The 22,408-nt window shown below is 39.2% G+C and overlaps 1 protein-coding gene across 1 annotated transcript in view; it reads right to left on the bottom strand.

The window, feature by feature from the left end:
- The window catches only part of SLC9A9 (solute carrier family 9 member A9), a 563,642-nt gene that overhangs the window by 334,488 nt on the left and 206,746 nt on the right, over positions 1 to 22,408 (bottom strand). The window contains exon 6 of the mRNA XM_024131833.3: positions 17,160 to 17,265. Coding sequence (XP_023987601.1) covers positions 17,160 to 17,265 — 106 coding nt within the window. The remainder of the gene's footprint in view (positions 1 to 17,159; positions 17,266 to 22,408) is intronic.

The raw sequence follows: 22,408 nt of genomic DNA, 5'->3' as shown, positions 1-22,408 counted from the left end.
TATTTTTTCATATTTTTATTCAACTTTGTATTGAAAAATTTTCATATTGATTTGTAGGTGTTCTTTGTGTATTTAAAATATTAAGACTGTAAAGATGTTGCAAGTATTTTCTTCTAGTCTGTCATTTGTCTCCTATTTATGCTATTTACTTTAAAAAATTTGTGTATAAATTGGTTAATTTTTAATTTTACTGTTTTTAAGTTTTGAGTGGTATTTTTTTGAGTGTTATTTAGGAAGACCATCAACATTCCAAAATTATAGAAATAGCTCCTGGCATTTTTATAGTTTTTTCTTAACATTTTGCTCTGTAACCCCTCTAGAGTTTCCTTTTAGGAATAATATGAATTAGGCATTTAACTTTGTCTCCCAAAGGAATAAGCCCATTGACCCACACTATTTATTAAAACACCTAATCTGTTGCCTTTATATTGGAAGAACAATTTGGCTTGGGTTTCACATTCTGTCCCTCAGAAGTAAAAATGTGCTGCCTTTCCATCTTCTGAAATTGAATGTCACGTGGGCCTTGGTCAAGTCCAAGGCCAACCTGATTATTCCTGCTTTTGTAAGTGACTTGGATTTTCTGCTTAGATGTCCCCATAATTCTTTCTTTAAACTTGAAATTCAATAACTTTGCCAGATTGTCTCATCGTGTTGATGATTCCAAATGAAATTTTCCTGGCATCTGGTGGGTCTTTTAAGTCTTTCCATCCATTTATTACATCATTTCAGGAGAATATTGTCTTATTATGTTTTAAAATAATTTCCATGTGCTTTCTTCTTCAAAAACACTCAACTATCTGCCATCCACTTCTACCGTATTCCCTGTAGTCATTACGATAACTTTGTTCTTTTCTACTTTGTTTCATGTTATTTCCTCAAATCTATCTTCTATGTCCCTAACAGTACTTTCAGAGAAGTTCATTCTATTTTTGTTGCTTCTAAAGTCTTTTTTATCTCTTAAGTGATTTTATTTATCTCTCCAACTTTTCTCTTGAGCTCTGCTGGCACAGTTTTAATCTCCCTTGATTTTTTTATGTCTCTTCTGTGAAATCTTTAATGATATATCTATATCTATCTATATCTACATCTAGAGAGAGAGAGAAAATTCATGCTGTCCTTCATAATAATGGAGAATTCTTTGTCTACACTTTTCTTTAATACTTTGGTAAATTTGTTTGGGGGATTGTGGGCTCTTCTTTGGCTTAAATTAAAAAAACTATTTTGCAGTTTTAATGAACATGTCCCACTCCCTCCTTTTTGATTATTACTCATCTTTAAAAGAGACTGGCTATTTATTAAAGAATAGTATAGTGCAGGGATACAGGGAAATGGGTGGAATAGAGTTGAGTAAGCGGAAGCCAATTGCAGTTCTAATTTGGGTTTTGTTCTGGTTATCTATCATTGCAAAACCAACCACCCCAGAACTTAGCGGTTTAAAACAACAATCTGTTGCTTTGTTTACAAATCTGCAAATTGGGCGGAGCTCAGCAGGTTCACCTCATTTATGCTGCACGTGGTATCAGTGGGGCAGCTCTAAAGAGGTTGAAGGATCCACTTCAAGGATGGACCACCCAAAGGTCTGGGAAGTCAGGCTGGCTGTCATTCTCTCCCCAGGTGGTACACTTCACAAAGAGGCTTGACTTCACAGTAAGGTGGCTGCGTTCCAATGGGGAGTGTCACAAAGAACAGGAAGTGGAAGCTGCTGGTTTCTTAAGGCCTGGGCCTGGAAACTGGCACAGCATCCCTTCCTCTGCATTTTATAGATTTACGGGGACAAGGGGAGGGAACATAGACTTCACCTCCCCATGGGAGGACTGTCAAAGAATTTGGGAGCCATGTTTGAAAAACTGCCCCAAGTTGTCTGTCTCAAGCATTTGTTGCAAAATCTGTTTTCTTTCTTTTGGGAATACATGTTTTTGCAGTCCATGGCATTCAAATTGAGTGCCACAGAGAAAAGATCCATAAGTTACAGATAAAGTATGTTTTGGTTTGGAAATTTTTGCCTCCCTCCCTCCCCCCCCACCCCGCCCCCATGCAAATAGCCTCCTGCAATGCCCTAGCTGGGAAACTAGAGTGTGGGTCAGCATGATTTCTACTCATCTTGCATTTTGAAGGGTCAGATTATTTTCCTCCATTTCTTCCTTGGCCCATCCAACCTGATCTTATCTGTGCTCTAAACAATGGAATGTTAGCTAGGCCTGTCAGTGATGTGATATGCTGTCAAATCTGAGAGGAAATGACCTGGCTCAGCATCTTTCCATCTCTTGTTCAAGATTTCACATTATTTGGCAGCAATACTTCATACGTAAATATTTCATAGTTTGTGGTTTGGAGTTGTGACTGTTTCTCTGTTTCACGTGCTATGAAAATTTCCTCTCTATTTTTCAATGTTTTTCATAGTTTTAGTTTGTTTTGAGGGAGTCTAGTAGAATAAATATTTTATCCTGTTTTAAGCAGAAGCTCCATGTGAACTTTAGAATCACCTTTAAAAAATCTGTTGGGATTTGAGGCGGCAGATTATTCTGAAGATACAGATTACTTGGGGGAAGGGCTGACTATTTTACAATATTGAATCTTCCCATCCTATTTCGTAGTAGGGCTCCTAATTTATTGAGGTTGCCTTTTTTGTCCTTCGCTAAAGTTAAGATTTTTCTTCTCACATATCTTATAGGTTTATTATTTAGGGCTATTCTAATTATTGTAGATTTTAAAATGTTATCGTGAACGAAATAATTTTCCCATGATATTTTATCATCAGTTGTTACTGAAGTCTAGAAAAGCTATTGATTTTTGTGTGTCAGTCTTCTGTCCAGCCAGATTTCTGAGCTCTCTAAATTTTGCCACTTGAGTCGCTTGTATTTTTAAGTAGACAATCATATCAGCTCATCTATTAAGTATTTAATTTTAATTTTTATATTTTAAATTTGTATGATTTTGCTTTTAAAATTTCAGCTTATCCCTGTCTTCAGGATATAGTCTTTTATCCCAACTTAGTAAATAATTATACATGTTTTGGGCTTTGGTTTTCTACAGTTTTGTTTTCCCAATACACTGATCTTATTGCTTTCATAATCTATATCTTCAGTGGAATCTCACTTCTAAAATCCCAACAGATTTTTATATTTTAAATTGGGATAGATGTGTATACTGAGGCTGCTATCTTGATGAAATTAGAAAGCAGACTTGCAGAAACTGACTGACTTGCTCAATGGTATAAAGCTAGTAAATGATAGAGTCATCATCCAGACTCGCAGCCCAGCCTTCACTTCTTCGTGGAGAAAGTAAAACACACAATCCACACATGAGGTATGTTCTAAGATTAAAATTCTTCCAGCAAAACTTTTACCAGAACTCCTAATAAAACAAAATTGAATGCATGCATGTGTATATTTCTTATTTTTCACAACTTGTTCTTATAAACATGCTAATGAAAAGGCTAAAAGCAGACTGCTGTTAGAACAATAGGCAATGTCTAAAACTCTAAATGTTCAATAGTCACATAATGAAAAATTAACTCTGCTTTGAAGATATTCTAATGTCCATAAAAACGAAGTAGGCAGATGAGGGTGGGGATGGGGTTAAAGATAAAAAAGGATAAACCTCCAAATATATTGGGGTCAGGATTTAATGTAATGGCATCAGGGATAGCATGCTCAATCAATGGCATTAGATCAAATTTGACCATTTAGCTGTCATTCTGGAAATAAGCTAATTGGCACAGGCTCCAGAATTTGACTTTCATATATTTAGTTGAATTAAGTACCTTTAGAAAAATCAGATGGAATTACATAACGATTCTGATACTATAGGATAATGCCAGCAAGCATGTGGTCTGGATTTTATGTGTTTCACTTCATCAAAGAATTCACTGGGCACTCACTCCACTATCTTTTGAAATGAGACACTCTCAATGTTAACCCATGAAGAGCAACCTAAATACTGGAAGAATTTCTTCCTTTTCCCTTCAACATTGCCTGTCATTCTGGCAATGAAAAAAAGTGATGTATTTGAGGACCCCCGGGACAGGAAATTTAATAAGAGCTCCCAACTTCTTTTCCATAAACAACCGATCTTTTAAAGCTATTAACACAGGAGCTGGGCATTCAAAGACAGTTCATTTATCATCTAATAGCAGGCCAGGGTATCAGGCATTATGGTCATGCTCTGAAAAATGGGTCCTGAGTTCACCCTCTATGGCTGAACAGCTGCTCCTTCCCAAAGTTTTAATCAGATTCCCTGAGCATTACATGCCCCAGTAAGGCAGAGCCCACATAAAACCTGCAATAAGCCTGCCGTGGAAATTCATTATGGAGCCCAAATAACATGAACAGATTATATTCTCCAGGCCAAGAGAGAGCTCTTAATTTAGACTAAAATTATGATTGCATACTGATTTGACCCCTTGTTGTCTGGAAATTTTTTTCTTGGGAAAAAAATTCAGAATTGATCACCTAAAATAAAAGGCATTTTCTTGGTTGCTCAGAATGAGAAGTCAAGCTTAAACACATTGGAAAGAAAATATGCTTTAGGACAAAAAAAAATCTTAACCCAGAGCTCTTGAAATACACAGTTTTGTCTTTTTTGTTTAGATACACTTCCCTCTCTCTGACGTGAGAGCCATAGCTTTCTCCAGATTCTAAAAGAAGTTTATGACTTCCTCCCCAAAAGTTTAATGTGTAGTGTTTTAGATCATGTTATGAAGAGAAGCCAGTTTGGCAATGTTGGAAATCTTACGTCACGTGAAGCCAAAGTCATGATTGGTTCTTCTCATAGATGTCCCTGATACCTAGTTATGAACTATCCTCGATCACTAGGCCACTGTCTTGTGAATGTATGCCACTGGTCACAACACAGAGAAGGAGAGACAATCACTACTAATTCCCCCACCAGATATTAAAGGACATTAAATAGAGACAAAGGCATTCATGTGTAGTGACAAAAGTGCAATGTATCAATCAGAAGAAGGATGGACTAGTCATAGAAGAATTGAGAATCACAGAATCAAACACTGCAAATGACCATCCCAGGTTTATCTAGTGGGGAGAGAGCAAGGTTTAGTTATCCTAACAAATATAGAATAGCTTTAAATTGTCTTAAACGTCGGTATGGATTTGGGGAGTGTTTGCCGTTGCCTACCACTTCAAAATTCCAAGTTCCGTTGGGAAAAAAAATACCTTTTGTGTGAAAGATGCAGATAAACATCTGATTCATCAATCTACCCTTCATCTGTCCCCATGCTGAGCATACAACCCTTTGGATATTATCTGTCTTTATATGCAGGTCAGCCCACAGGAAATACTGCTTTTATCATGTGATCTTTGGGGTACTTGAAATCCCGGTGACAGTAATTTCCTGTGGTGAATTAATAAAGTGGATGCTGATTATGATTCAGCTTCCTAAGTAGCTTGACTATAGAAAGAAAATGAGCTGATCATGCTAGCATGGATAGTCTGGTCCATGGGTCAGTAACTTCTTGGTGTTTATTATATCAGCACCCTGGTGTCCACCTCTGCCTCATGCATACTTGGCTTAGTGCAAATCATTCTCTCAGTACATGGCTGGTCATGCCAGGCCTAAACAAGAGAACATCACCAGGTTCTTCAGTGTAGAGAGAGAGCCAAAATTTCAAACAGGGGCTAAAATAAATAAGGCACTACTATGACATGGTGACAATGTATATCAAAAGACAGAACTACCTCTTTCAACTCTCTCTCAAGACTGGTTTTTTGCCTGAAACATTAGCTCACAGTCATTTGTGCACATAAAGAACAGTTTTTAAAAGAATCTCCATCACACAGCATATCAAGAGCTGGTGTGGTAGAAAACGTCCCCTGCTTTCCACCCATGGAAGTAACCTCTTCTCAGGAATTGGCAAGAACTGAATAGATGAATTCCTAGTGTGGATCATAAATCTGACAATAAGAGAACATGAGGAAATCAGAACAGAGAGTAAGCAAAAGTAGGAAGACAATGAGAAAGATGAAGGACAGCCTCCAGAGAGAACATGACGAGTCCCACACTTGAGACACTAGAGGTACAAAGGATACAGCCTATAATCTTCAACAGAAAAATGGAGGGATCCCAGGGAAGATACTTTACCAGCTTCCTAATGTATAGAAATACCTCGTACAGTTTGAAATTATTAAAGACTATCTAAAGTTTCAGAGGAAGTATACATTGATTGCAGCATTTCTAAACCAAACTAAAAAAGATTATTTGTTGTCAGACTCTTGCACCATTTTGAGAAACATTTCGATAAATACGGCTGCTTGAGTGAAAACTGGATTGCTTTAAAACAGCTCTTTTGCTGTATCTCCACTTCTTTTACATACCATCCATCATCTCTCAGTTCACTATCATTCAATGTTCACTATCTCTGAATATTGCAGTGGATAACATAGTGCTTGTTTCTTCCATAATTTACCCCTCCCCATTAATCATCATTATTGTCACAGTCATTGCTTATGAGATTTATGATTGTTTCACCAATATCTTTGCTCACCACTCCTTGCCTCCCAAGTCTTTGTGAGTTCAGTTTCTTATTTCTATAATTGATTATCTATGAGTGGTAAACTCTATTCACCTGAAAATGTCTTTATTTCATTCTTTCCCTTGAATAGTATTTTAGTTGAATTTAGAACCTTGTTTGTAGGTTATTTTCCCTCATAAATTTGTACATATTATTCTACTGTACAAATTGTTTTCCACTGTAAGTAATTCATCTTTCCTCTCTGGTTGCTTTTAAGATTTCCACTTTGTCTTTGATGATCTCATATTTCACTATAATATATTTGGATGTGGGTTAGTTTTAATTTTTCCAGCTCTGGACATAATATGTTTCAGTTTTTCTCTTCAACTCTGGAAAATTATCATCCATTATCTCTTCAAATACTGCCACAGATTGAGCTTCCCTGGTGGCGCAGTGGTTGAGAGTCCGCCTGCTGATGCGGGGGACGCGGGTTCGTGCCCCGGTCCGGGAAGATCCCACGTGCCGCGGAGCGGCTGGGCCCGTGAGCCATGGCCGCTGAGCCTGCGCGTCCAGAGCCTGTGCTCCGCAATGGGAGAGGCCACAGCAGTGAGAGGCCCGCATACCGCAAAAAAATATATATATATTGCCACAGATTAATTCTGCTCTGAATTCTGGGTCATTTGCAAACTTTATCTTCTGGTTAACCAGCTGCATTTAATAGGACATTTATCTCATCCGTTTAGTTTTTAATGTCGATATCTGCATTATTCTTTCCTAACTTGTTTTCTGTTCCTCCATTTACCTCTTTAGTCATTTTAATATGCTTATTTTATAATATATCTCAAGATTTTATAATTTTTGTTTAGTTCCTTAGGGTGCTTGTTCTTCTGATTTACTTTTACCTCCTGACTTTTCTTCATAGTGGAGTTATTTCCTTTTGTGGCTTGTAAATTTTTATTGTGAATTTACTTTCAGGAAGGGTTGTTTTTTTTCTGTGGGATTTCCATGTGTCTGGGTTGAGATAGTATCACTTCAGAGAAGTTTAGCATATTCAGAAATAAGGAAATGGAAATAATGCTGGGGCAGATGTTTCAATAGTCCTAAAATCTTTTCATCTTAATTCATTGGTTTGTATTTCCTACACACAACTTCCCAGGCCAGGGATTCTGATGCAAAATCCAGATAAATGACAAGTTTCCTCAAAATTTTTTAAGGCTGATGGACAGAGTCTGTGACTGAGGGACCACTTTGAGAATCCAGGCTTTATTCAAAGAACTTTGCTCAAGTTTATTATCATGAGTGAGCCTACAAGAGAAAGGGCTCTGATTTCCACATGGAAGTGGGACTCCAGCTCCAAAACCTCTGAGTTTATATCCTATACAAAATCATGCGGCTACTGACAGTGGTATCTCCCCACTCTTGCCTTGTACACCTGGGGAATTTCCTTTTCTCTCCTTCAAATCAATTCTACATTTAGCAAAGAGTTTTTGCCTTTTTAGATAAAACTTTTCTTTTAACATCTTTATTGGAGTATAATTGCTCTACAATGGTGTGTTAGTTTCTGCATTATAACAAAGTGAATCAGCTATACATATACATATATCCCCATGTCTCCTCCCTATTGCTTCCCCCTCCCACCCTCCCTATCCCCCCCTCTAGGTGGACACAAAGCACCGAGCTGATCTCCCTATGCTATGTGGCTGCTTCCCACTAGCTATCGATTTTACATTTGGTAGTGTATACATGTCCTAGAGAAATGGAAATAAAAACAAAAATAGATAGATAAAGCATTTTTTAAAGTTTGTAAAGGCATAGGGCCTATGTGCTTCATTTCAATTCATTATGTTCTGAACATTCCATTATTGTGAAATACGGTAGTTGTTGTTCTGGGATTAAACTTGACTTCCAATCACTTTCTTCTAATAATAGATTCCATGCCACTGGCCACAGGATGGGGATATCATTCAGATCTGGCCGATCACCATGTTTAATTTCCATAGAGTACTATGTGATTGGCCTAGAGGTGATCTTCTGATACAAGCAGAGCCAATAGGAGTCCTTCTCTGTGGCTGATATGCAAATATTGGGAGAATTAAGTGTTATTTTGAACTAGAACAATATAAGCCTGGAGATGCCATAGGTCACTCTCTCCTACTTCGTAGTCATCTATCTGTGCAGTCATCTGTCTGTACTAGGAGAGAATGACACTAGCACTCAGAGGGAATCAGAGCCAAGAAAGAAAAAGAAAGAATAGACAACCACATTTGAATCCCTAAATCCTGGCATGCCCAGAGTCAGCCCAACTCATGTTAAATAGGCCAGTGAATTCCTTTTGCTTAAACTAACTTGAACTGGGTTTCTGGCACTTACATCTGACTTATACACCAATAAATTAAAGTATAAATGGAACTGAGATAAGAAACCATCAATATGGATTTCTTTTTTCTTTTTAAAAAATTTTAATTTATTTATTTATTAAGTTTATTTATTGATTGATTTTTTGGCTGCGTTGGGTCTTCATTGCTGCACAGGGGCTTTTCCCTAGTTGTGGCGAGCGGGGCTACTCTTCGTTGCGGTGCGCGGGCTTCTCATTGCGGTGGCTTCTCTTGTTGCGGAGCACGGGCTCTAGGCGCGCCGGCTTCAGTAGTTGTGGTGCACGGGCTTAGTTGCTCCGCAGCATGTGGGATCTTCCCGGACCAGGGCTCGAACCCGTGTCCCCTGCATTGGCAGGCGGATTTTTAAACACTGCGCCACCAGGGAAGTCCCAATATGGACTTCTTTTATTTATTTATTTTTGGTAGTTCAGTCTGTAGTGCGTGGTTTGACATGAAGCAAAGCAAGTTCTGAGTTCCCGAGAAGCAGTGGGTAAATGTCAGATCTAATCTGAGAGGCAAGGGATTGGAGTCACAGGATAAAGTCAATGTCAATTCCCAGTAATCTGAACAGGGACATTAAATGATAGGGTAGGGGAGATGCCAGAGTCATAGCCAGGAAACAGGAACCAGGGATCAGGAACAAGGAAAAGCAAACAAGGCTGCAGCAGCAGGCAGGGGTGTGGGCAGCAAACACTGGGCGTTCTGAGTTATGCTGGAGGTCAGCTGAGCTTTGGCTCCCAGTAGCTTCTTAAAGATGCCAGGACACTGTCCCATTCCTGCTAGGTGGTGCCACCTGGTGTCCAAAAAATGAAGTTGGCATGGAATTGACTTAGGGCAAGGAGTCTTTAAGCAAAAAGGACCATAATTTTTTTTTTTTTCTAATTATGTATCCCAGCAGTATCTAGACAGGCATCAAAATAAATGTATTTTATGCTGATTATCAGTTTCCAAGGCAAATATCGAAGTGACTTACTCTCAGAAAGATGTGTCAAGATATAAGAAATTTGTTTTTAAGTTAAGCAGATTCATGAGAAATATTATACTTTCCGGTGGTAATAACAGTTTTGGTTCATTCTCATCAAAAGGAGACATCGCCTTATCACCTCTATGTTTACAGCTATGGGTAAAATGGGAGAAGTAGCTCTAGTGAGGATAACTACTAAGGCGTTTCATATATTTAGAAGAAGCAGTATGAAGAATATTAAACATCCATCCTCTGGAATGTATTTCAATGAGAGGATTAGTAAAATGTCCCCACCTGTGTTTGAAAGGTTGAGAAACTTCCAGATAATTAGCTGCATGTCATGGCGGATGGAGAAAAGTATATCTTTCGTTCAAGGAGCTCGTAATCTACTTAGAGATGATGGTACCAAGAGAAATAATAGATTTCCTTAACGATATATGTTTAGAACCAATCCCTACATAGCTATTTTCTGGGATAATTTATAGAGCAAGTCTTTGTTGCACATATTAAATCCTGCTTTAGCTATCGGTTGCCTCTTTTCGGTGAGGAGCTGTTTAGAGTAGGGATAAGTGACTGTGACCATCCATCTACGTTACCAACGCTCAGCATAGAGTCTGGCACATACAGGTCCTCAGTACATTTTTGTCAAATGGCTGGATGACATCTCAAGGTTCCTGTTAGTCGCATGGTACTTGGAATCTCACAGCCGTCCCATTAATTTCCATGCTAAATTTCCCTTAAGATGCATGGACTATAAGAAATGTGGTCTTTCAAAATGTCACTCACTCTTAAGTGCCAAGCATTCACCAGTATCACACTTGAAATGACATTTTCTAGTAAGAGCCTCTAAGCAGCATAACACTCTTATTTAAAAAGAGAAAATGGTGTCCATTTCTCCATCTCTTTCAGTAAACTATATTAAATTTCCTTGTAAGCATTTGCTTAACAGAAAATAAAGGCACCTAGTACGTATTTATTATCATCCAAGAGCCAGCTGTTTAATGAGGTTCTTATTTTATCTCTAAGAAAATCTGGAGGCATTTGTATACTGTGGAATTATTTTACAAGAAGATGTTTCCGTACAATACTGGCAATATTTCAGTTTCGCAGATAAATGGCTGAGGACAAATCATCATCCTCTTTCTTCTCTTTCATGGGTAGAAAAAAATTTCAAACTTAAACCTCTGCAGAATCTGCATTTAAATGAAGAGTGCCAATTATCAAGTATGTTAACGGGGGATTCTTTGGACCAGAGTCGATCATAAGTAGTTTAATCTATTTCCAATACATATATATATAAGCAAATAGAAGAAAATAAAAATCACCTGTGATCCTACCTAACACTCTGATTTTGTATATAAATAATAACGTGTTCTAATTATACACCCACATGCATACACACACACATGAATTTGGCTGTGATTTTTTTTTTAACCAGATCTTAGAGTATACACCATTTAAAATTTTTCCTATTTTCTTAAAAAATATATTGTGAATATCTTTTAACATCAACACTCCTTTTCTATCATTTTTCAAATGTCTGCATCGGATTTCATGATCTTAATACACTATAATTTACTCAACCAACTAGTAACTTATGTACGACTTTTTGTTCAAATCAATGCATTCATCTTCATGGAGAAATTTTTGCACATGCCCTTAACTGCTTCTTAGGATAAATTTCCAGAAATAAAATAAATGGATGAAAGGATTCACAAAACCTAATGACTGTAAATATCGCCAAATTGCCTCTGTAAAAGTTCTATCACTTTTCTCTTTTTGCTCAGTAATGTGGGAGGGTTCCCATTTCCCCAAACTCCAATTTACCCCAGGTATGACTGTTCTCTTTTGAGTTCTGAAAATTTGAAGATTCGCTAGGCAAAAAATGATATGTAATTTGTTTTATTACTAGTGAAGGCGATCTTATTTAGTGGAGCATCAGCCATTTTTGTTTTTTCTCTTATTCATTATTTACATCCTTTGTCCATTTTTCTATTATGCTTCCCTTTTCTTTACTGGTCTTTTATAACAGTAGTAATATCAGCAGCACATATCTAATGTTTATTGAGTGTTATGAGCCAGGCCCTGTTCCAGAAGCTTTATGTTTAATCCCACCCAACGAGATAAGTGCTGTTACCACCCCTATTTTATAAATGACACATCTGGTGCACAGAGAGGTTAAGTAATTTGTCTCAGGTAACATAACTAGTACATTTGGTATATTAAAAAGATTAACAATCATTATATATATTATAAAGACTATTAACCTATCAATATGTGTGTTGAAACTGCTTTCCTTGGTTTATCCTTTGTCATTTAATTTTATTTGTAGTGAATTTTGCCTGCTAGCATTGCTTGACTCTATTCTCATCAAATAAATTGGCTTTTATTTTGATATTTGATCACCTGAAGAATGTTTTAAATAAATATAATTCAAACACACACAAGCATTCAGACAGTATGAAAGGACACAAAGAGTTAAATTATCTTTTCCCCCTTTGTCATGGTCCTACAATAGCAAAATTATCTCCTTTTAACCATTTATGGTTTTACTTCTTCCGATGGCTGCCCCATGACTCTAAATAATATGTATATACTTCCATTTCTTGATTTAGCAACTCCACACATATATATTGATTTCCTAGTGTGAGAGATGTGACATTTTAGGTAACCTAGCCCTGCCTTTCTCTCTCTCCTCCTCCAATTAACTTCCACAAGTAATACCAATTTTGGTTGTGAGTACCTGTATAACTTTAAGTAATACACTTCAACCTCTAGTTCTTTAGACAGTGTACCTTAACTAAGTGGTTCATTCCTAATGGGGGAAATCACACGTAAAAATGGTTATTCTCTCTATTCACTGGATCATAAAATGCCATATTTATGAAGGAATGCTTCACTAGAAGCAGGTCTATCTTTAGTCGTAACAATGAAACCAGCGAGATCTGTGTAAGTACAATGAAAGATATTGATATATGTGACTCTATAAGTTATAATAAGTATATATATTTATAAGCATAGATTATGTAGATTATATAGAGAGCCTTTCCAAATATATTGCTTCATTTATTGCCCAGAATAATTTTGTAATGTACACAGAACAACTATTCTGACATATTATAGGTAAGGAAACAAGCATGAAGAGTTTATGGCCATATGAAGTCGATGTCGTGGTCTTTTAGCTTCTGTTTTGTTTTGTTTTGGTTCTGACCAGCATGCACTTTTCCTTTTCTGTGGCAGTATTACTCTGAGCAAGAATCCCATCTTTCCCCAGTCTCAGTTCATGTGCTTCCAAGTAAAACCAATTACTGCCCTGAATTAATGAACAGTGTGACTTAGACCTGAGACAGTAAATGAAGCACATTTCCCTGGCCACAGGTGGGTCTGGACTAGCATAGAATCTATAAGGTGTACTAAGATTTATGTCGGGAATAATGGGACAAGGATTCTTGTTCTATCCTCCCGAAGAAAGATGCAGCCCTGGGACTCGCTGGCAGCTATCCAGTGACCGGGTGAGGGAGATAAGCCCCCTGAAAAGCTGAGCGAGGTTGAGAGTTCAGCTCGTTTCACTGGATCCTTTCCTGAGCCATTTCTACTCCTGCTGCTCAGTTACATCAGCCAACACAGACTCCCCTTGTGTTGACTCCAGTTTGGGTTGATTTCATGTCAACGGTAATAATTGTGCAGCTAATTCGTGACACTCCTGACACCACCACTTTTGACTTCAATCTAGGGCTCTTTCTACCCTACCATGGTGCCTCTGAAAGTAATGTCTTTGTTCAGGATTCAAAAACACACACCTTTCAAGATGTCTTCATTATATCTGTTGCCCTCCTTCACAGTCTGTTACACCATCTTTAGAAATGCAAATCCATCACATGGAATTCATTCATGAACCAATACACATACATATTTGGGTATGACATTCCCTATATACTTGAAATAATAGCATGGATCAGAGAAAAGTTAATTTCAAAACTTTTTTGTTAAATAAAGTTACTTTTATCTTAAGATAATTTTGGATCATTTTAAGCCTTAGGGACACCACCCACCACGTGCCACGGTGTACAAGAGTTGTGGTCATCAAATTCAATTATAAATTAGTTGTCTGAAATTCAGAGCACATTTAACCTAAGAAAAAGTATTATAATTAGTTAGTCGCTTCTTAAATTAGCACAGAAAAGCTGATTTAATCTAAAATGTGGCTAAATTACTTTGTATTTGAATGAGAAATACTAGAGCACATTACTGTCAAAGAACTAACAATAAAACTTTTTTAAATACTAAGAGGATGGTTCTTAAGCAAGGAGATTTGCTTGCAGAAGATGGAAAGACAAATGAAAGTGTGTGGCTATTCCAAAGAGGCTCTGGAGTCACTGCCAAGGCCATAGTGGCTGATGATTTAGGTCATTTACTGTACTTGATTTCACATCAAAATGTGTCTTTTCCTTTCCAAGGTACAATAAAAGCTCTACCTCTATTCTTGAACTTCAAAACCACACAAAGATGGAACTGAGAAAAGGAAAATACAAAGGAGGTTTTCATTTGCTCTTTTAATATACATTTCAAGTGAAAAGTCTCCATCTTCAGAAAGTTACTATCTAGAAAAGCAAATATATGTGTAAACCCAAGATTTCATGGCTGAGCTGGCAAGGAATCGATGGAGGCACATACAGAGGTGGAGGAGGGACTTAGCATGTGGGCTAGTGGTTCTCAAAGGAGGAGACTGAGGTACATGGTGAAAAACTTGATGGGGCAGAAGCAGGAGATAGGAAGAGAGAGCTTTGCACCTGTGAAGAAAGGCATGAGGCTGCAAGCCAGAGAGATGTGTCTGGCTACTATGCGAAGTTAGAGTGAAGGAAGAGAAAAATGGAGAGACAAATGTTTGAACTCCTGGTCTGAAAGTCATGGAAGACTGTTAAATAGGGTTCTTCCATGGAAACTAGAAGATAATTGGAAGTGAGGGAGGGGGATGCAGCATTAAAGGAGAGGGAATGTGCGTGTAAGTAGATGTATAAAAAGAGATTGTCACATCGCACAGGGAGATCAGCTCGGTGCTTTGTGACCACCTAGAGGGGGGGATAGGGAGGGTGGGAGGGAGGGAGACGCAAGAGGGAGGGGATATGGGGACATATGTATACGTATAGCTGATTCACTTTGTTACACAGCAGAAACTAACACAACATTGTAAAGCAATTATACTCCAATAAAGATGTTAAAAAAAAAGATATTGTCATACGTGCTGTAAACTAAGTTTAAGAAGCAAGTGAGAAAAGTGAGGAGTAAAACACATGGAGGATTGTGTAAGGTGAAAGAAGAAGTGGTCAACAGACAGCACAGGGGGACAGACAGTCTAGACCCAGGGTAACCTAGTTACAGGAGGCCCTCCGTATTCGCGGGTTCCTCATTGAACAATCCGAGGTTTAGTTAGCTGACTCAGCAGACATGGAGCCCACGGATAGAGAGGGCTGACTGTATTATGCCATTTCATATAAGGGACTTGAGCATCTGTGGATTTTGGTATCCACAGGGGGCCTGGAACCCATTTCCTGTGGATACAGAGGGACAGCTGTATATTAACGCTAAGTAGAGCTCCTGGAAGAGGCTGGTGGAGTCCAAACGCACCAGGTAGTAGAACGAGCTTGCAGGTTTGAATGTGTGGAAGTTTCCGTGTCAAGTATTCCTGATTTAGAATTATCTTTATTTTAAAGTTGAAACTCACTGGGGTCACTCTGCACAATACCTGAAATGCCAAAGCTGGGAAGCACAAGATTTCAGCTAGACTGGCAAGTGTCTGGTGCCTAGAAAGGAAAGGACCTTGCCATGGTGGGAAACACAGTTTATTAAGACATGCAACGCATGGATAGGGGAGTAGAAAAGGCGCTACCAGTAATATCCACATATTGACCTGAGGAGATCTTAAATGGACTGTTTCAAATGCCCCCCCAGGCTTGCGCCCAACAGTATCAACGTTCATCCTTGGAGCCTGCATTTTGAGTGGAAAACTACTGTGCATGGTAGCGCTGAAAGTAGAAAGGCCAAACCTTTCCTTGGCTGTAGCTGCATGATTCTTTCCCAAGGCTCATTTGTGCTTTAGTCGTTTTGCTTTGCTTGGCCTTTTTACAACATGGCAGCTCAGGAAGTGAAGATGAGGGACTCAGCAGATTTTTAAAAATTTTTCCTCCAAATGTTCCTTTAATACTAGTATATCTTGGACAAAGATCCCTGATGTTTTAATTAATTGTTCTTGGTGTTTCTTTAAAAGCATCCTTTGGCATTTGTGAATCTGCCGTGGCTTTTGCTCTTAATTTGCACTCACTGGTATTTTCCTTTAATGCAGGAGAGGCACTTCTCAGTAGCCAGGTAAAATATAAGTTTTTTTGGAGACTCTTGAAAGTTGCTGAATTCAGTGGTACCTTTAGGGTGGCAGCCTTAAGAAATGTCAGCTGGCAGAAAAAAATAGTGCTGCTCTGTTGTTTCCTACTCCCCTCCGGGCGATCTGACTTTTAAAAATCCTTTGTTACTTTGCAATAGGTTTTCAAATGCATTTGAAGTAATTAACACCCTGAATTGAATCTTGTTGTCACATTTAATTATTAGATAGCTACCTTCCTTTAGGGTATTTGACTGTTGCCCAAAATGTTGGTCTTAATCTAAAAGCAAGAAGAGACCTCTGACATAGTGAAAGCCACCAAAGTGTCATTCATTAAATATAAATGGTAAGCATCTAAAGGGGAGGTGAGGAAAGAATACTAGTTCTCATCTTGAAAAGAAAATTCTTCCAGGATGAAGGGAAAACTACATTAACTCTTAGCAGACGAAGCTCCATCATTTTTACTTGTCACGTGATGATTTTAAAATGTGTGTGTCCCTATAACGTGTTACATTTGCGCTGATAAATAAAGAATATTCTGACTCTCAACTTCTATCTCCAATTTGCCAAAATTAGTATAAATACAACGGTTTCTATTAGTCTATTATCTGGAAAGTGACTTAAGGAAAAAAATTAAATGATATTGATCTGAAATGAAGAAAGCTTATTTATGTGCATTTTAGGAAGCCTGAGTGAATCAGTTAAATAGATACACCGTGAAAAAAAATGTTCCCCTTTGAGTGGTATCTTGTAATAAGCTGGAAACATGAAGCTTATTAATGGTGTTAGAAATTAAGTGGCTAAGGAAATGTTCCTACCCTTGGAGCTCTTCTGTGATAATAATTCCTTAAAAGTTAGAAATGGACTATATCTCTATGACATAACAGACAAGATACTATTAAAGCCACTAGGAATTATCACCAAGTAGAAGCATATTTTACATGGTCACAGAAGCACAGGCCAAGTTCTGGTACTTACTATGTAAGGACTATGGCAACTGCATCATTCAACACACTCTCCCCAAACAAGAGTGTGTACAGGTCGGGGTTGACATGCAGTTCATGGAAAATGGCCAACACCGTCACTAGGGAAGACACACAGATATGCAGAGTTAGATGGGACGTAGCCGGAGACTTGTCCTTGGTTGTGGTCACCTGTATAAAGCACTCATTAAATGTCCATCTTCTCAAATCCATCACTACACACGCACTGAACCTTTAATCAAAAAACGATCTGACTGTTCACTCCCCTGCTTAGAGGTTTCTCTGGGCTCACTCCTCACTGCTTACAAGAGAAAGTCTGAGCTCCTTGGTACAAGTCTTCTATAATCTTCACGCTCTTTACCTTCCAGCATCTCTGTCTGCACCACTCCCACCCCCTAACCACCCTTTGCTGCCTCCCTCAAGCCACAAGGAACTTGCCATAATTTCCCAAACACGTGTCATTTTTTAATTACCTTGGCATTTTGATTCACTTTACCAGAGCAGCTATTTGTTTCCCATTCAAGTGCTACTGTTCCCCTCCTTCCTTAAATACATAAACACAGACACACAGACACACACACACACACACACACACACTTCTTGCTCCAAAAAAACCCAACCCACACCAAAACAAAAAACCTTTATTCAATCTTTAAAAGCCTTTCAAATTTCCCCTCCACCCCACTGATCCCTCAGCAAAGACCTGAGTGACACCTTTTTGATCCCAGAATTTGGGATCACAGAACATATCACAGAAGAGACTGTGAGCTCTTGGCAAACACTCAATAAATGTTTGATGCGTGAACGACTAAGTGAATGAATGAACGAATGTTGTTGCAGCAACTTATTCCTGTGAAGGGAGAGGTAGTCAGCCCCTGGCTCTCATTCTCTTGAGATCACACTCATCTATAAAGATGGACTCAATGTTCCGAAAAGCAAGACCTAACAATTCATTTTTGGCAGCCTGCTGCATGGCTACTATATACCTCATATCTGTATGGAGCCTTTGGGAGTACACCAGGGCAGTAAATAATCACACACTGATTAGCTGTGGTCACCAAAACTATTCAGTGTCTTGATACTTGAAACAGTCATGCAAAGTGTGAACAGCAATCATTAGGAAAACGATCCATGGAGTTGACTGCCAAAGAAGAAAAGGGGGTGGTTGAAAATGTCACTGATGGTAAATTTTTAAGGCAGAGTGGGCATTTTCATTTCTGCTCTTTCTTTTCCTATTTCATGGGCTGTGAGGTTAGTAACTGTGTTGTATAAAAGAGTGCTGGGGGCTTCCCTGGTGGCGCAGTGGTTGGGAGTCCGCCTGCCGATGCAGGGGACGCGGGTTCGTGCCCCGGTCCGGGAAGATCCCACATGCCGCGGAGCGGCTGGGCCCGTGAGCCGTGGCCGCTGAGCCTGCGCTCCGCAGCGGGAGAGGCCACAACAGTGAGAGGCCCGCGTACCAAAAAAAAAAAAAAAAACAAGAGAGCTGGGGGGAGAAAAAGCTGAGTTGGACTGTTTTGTAAGTAGATCAAGAAGTTTGGCACTTGTCCTGCTCTAATGGAAGGGTTTTAGTCAGACAGTGACACAATCTGATTTAAACTTTGGAAATTAAGTTCAGGCAGCAGGGCAGAGGGCAGAATGGACGTGTGGCTAGAAGCTTTCCCAAATGTTCTGGCAAGAGATGAGTTGTACCAAGACAGGAAGAGTCCGAGATTCAGTCTCCTAAACTGTTGCACATCCTGCTCTGCCCCGAACATCCACCACCCTGGGTTCTGATAGGTCAATGACCACCGTGCTTTGTACTTTACCTACTTGTTGGTTCTCATCTTCCCTCTGTGTCACTAGCCCTTAGCACGGTGCTAGAATATAGTAAGCCTTTAGCGAGTGAATGAATAAAAGATAATGTCAGGGAGGATAGAGCAGAGGTGACAATACCCACAAGATATTTGGGATGGAGAACTGGTGGGTCTTGGTGCTTGAGAGACAGCAAGGAGTGATCTTGGTTTCCACCCTGGGCAGCTGCTAGATGGGCTGCATAAAAGAAATTAGTTTGTAGACAGGGGCATTTTGCAAGTTTGTTTTCTGACATGTTGACTTAAATATCCAGGTAGAATTTCCAATGGAAATTTCAATAAGAAAGCTGGAAATAAAAGGCTGTAAGCTGAGTTGGACAGAGTTAAAGCAGAAGAAAGATTTTAAGTGTTGTAAGCATGTAGCTGGAACATAAAGCCACAGGAGTGGCTGAGATTGCCTGGGCAAAGTATATAGAAAGAGAAGAGAGTTCACGAGAGATCCCTGGGGAACACTGACAGCTAAGGGGTACGTGGAGAAAAAGAAGCATGAAATATACGTGTGGGATATTTGCCAAACCTGACCCTAAGCATGAACACAAGTTGGCTGAAAACCATATTCATCATGCATAGAGTTTTATTTACTAAAAATTATCCTAGGGAAGGGAGTATTGAATTCAACAACTAGCTCTGAGGTAAAGAGACAACACATATAAAATGTCATGAATTGGCATGACAATTAGCTGGCTCCCATTTTACTAGGCATAGAGTCAATTTCATTATTCTAGCTGAGTAGATCCTTAATCATGATAGGCAGAATGGCAGAGATGTCCTCTCTACTAGCATGTAGCTGTTCACATTTGCCACCACCCTCAGCCTTTGCAGGCGGTCGTAGGAGGGGCTAACAATTACCTCTGCTAAGTAACCTCTGTCTCCTGCTAAGATAGTCAAGACCCTGCATCTAATCAAACCAAAGAGACTTCCATTGGGGGTTTGAATTAGCAACATTTTCCTTTTGCTAGGATTTTGTGGAATAAAAGTAATTTTTAAATTAGAAAATTCTATCATGGAAGCTCTGTTGAATATTGGCTGTTGTTTTATTGTGATTGTTGATTTTCCAAGCTTTGAAGATGACCTGCAGCTTGTCTGCACTCCCAGACACACAGGTTTCCTAGGCTCACGAATAGGGGTATAAGGCCCGGGGTTTCTTTCCCCACATCCCCAGTTACGAAGTCCACCCTGGGCTGGGATGGACTCTGCACCTTTCCAGTGAGAGCTCTGGGCCTTAGGAGGGAAAGGCTTTTAAATGAATATCCAGTTTTGTTCAAAACTGTTCTGACATTCCCACAATTCCTTTTGCACAAAGAACTGAACTCCACTTCCCACACAAGAGAGAAAGCTATTACTTTGTGCATTCCTATTTACCCTGTGAAGAAATGGAACGGCTTGGAAATAGAGCCAGGCAGTGTGTCCTACAAGAGGGGGTATTTGCTGGGACCACAAATGAGTTGAATAGGTGAGTCAGGAAATTAGCCGCCCACTCTCACTGCTAAGCTTAGAGCTTTTAAAAAACACATTTAATTAGCTCGCTGGCAGGGCTCAATCTCACACACAATGTCCAAGACTCTGTGGCACCTTCCCAGGAGAGAATCTCTTGGAACAGCTGTGGACATGCTCACACAAGCTCTGCCCACGCGTTGCTGGGTTTGTAAGGACAACCTAGGTCGGAGGCTGGGCTGAAAAGCAATGCATAGTTAGATGAGCCTTCTTGTGACAGTATGAGGAGAACATTCTAGATCCCATGTGGATAAGAAGGGGAGAAGACACAATCCAATTTCTTAAGCCTCTGATTTTATCAGGGGATTCAGTCATATTTGCCTTTGTCATGCTGTAGTTGTACCCATCGCTTAGTGGTGGGTTGAAAGCGCCGCTTGGGGCTCTGGGCCCCTCCCCAACACATCCTCTTTCTACTTGACTTTTTAGCTGGAGAAATATCCGCTTTGTCTCCCAAATTGGTAGTAAAGAATGCAAGCATACATAACTTTATGCTCAAACACACACACACACACACACACACACAACTACCCCCAGGTAAGAGCAGTGGATGGATGAGAAATGCCACTGACTCACTGGAGATACCTGAGAAAATAGTTTCAGAAATCAAACAGCGAGGGGTCTTGGGGGAATGAATGAGGCAGTGGTGTGGATGGCACTTCTGAGAAGCTGGTGATAAAGGGAAGCCTATGGAGCAGAAAGCCAAGAGAGGCTTTCTCTTCAATTTCTAAATTACAGATTGAACAGAATAAGCGGAAAGAGAAGTTGAAGAGAGAGGAAAAAGAGGGGAACCCCTTTAAAGCATTGAAACTAATATTTTCTCATCTCAAATGTAATAACCATACCTGGAGATAAAAATTCAGATAATGACTGGCTGACCCCATCAGTCCATCAGTACCTCAATGTGTTGACTCTTAAATGATGTTTTGCTTTTTTTTTTTTTTTTTTTTTTTTTTACTGCTAGCTTTTGAACTGACCTCTTTCCTAATGCTCTTTCAGTCACTTTTAAGTCTTCAGGGTGATTTAGTGACAGTCCCTTCCCTAGAATCTCCATTAGCAGCTCTCTGACCTATATTTTCTTGGTGTTTTACAAGGAACTTAAATGTCAAATGATATGTGTCTATGGACAACATCACACAATAGTTTCTACCCCTGTTGCTCTAAGTCATCACTGAGCCTTGTCAAAATGCTGGCTTTCCCTGGAGCGTGCTCTCTGTGGTTTTCTGTGCAAATCAGTATGTATGACACTTGTCCCTGACACATGGAGAATCAAAAATGTCTCTGGCTTGTGCAGCTGAACCATGTCAGGCCTGACAGGTGGAGAACCCTGGTAGTCTCATAAATAAGGTAGCATTTTTGCATTTCCACAAGTGATTATTGGGGAAATGTGGGATTTTTTTTTTACTCATGTAATTCCTACAGAAGAAATTCTCCTGTAACTCTTCCCACTTTTCTGAAATATTATACAGAGTGAGATTTCAAGGAAAGGCTTCCAAAAAAGTTGAGGTATCCTAGTACAGGCTCGGATACTGGAATTATTTTGAGCCTAAACCTTCTCAGTGAAGCCTTGGCAGCAGAATCAGTGCATGTACTGGTTTTGCCAGTCAAGCTTTGCTAATCATATCCTAGAATTACAACTAGAAAACCTAATCCTTCTGAAATAAGTCAGAGAAACTATGCCAGATCTAGAAAGCTAACCACCAGATTTACTTCTTTGAGGTTATTCTAAATCAGAAGTTACACAAATCATCATGGATGATTTAACCCTAAAACGCTGCAATTTTATTTTGGCCATCAATATGAGATGTTATTTTGGTACTGAGTTAGTAGTGGAGAAAATACCATATGCAAGCACACTATTGCAGCCCTCTTCACCAGGGATCCTTGGGAGAAACAAGCCCTA

Source organism: Physeter macrocephalus, chromosome 1 (genome assembly GCF_002837175.3).
Source record: "Physeter macrocephalus isolate SW-GA chromosome 1, ASM283717v5, whole genome shotgun sequence".
Classification (NCBI taxonomy): Eukaryota; Metazoa; Chordata; class Mammalia; order Artiodactyla; family Physeteridae; genus Physeter; species Physeter macrocephalus.
Note: the sequence above shows the minus strand (reverse complement) of the source record. Positions and strands in the feature narration are given on the sequence as shown.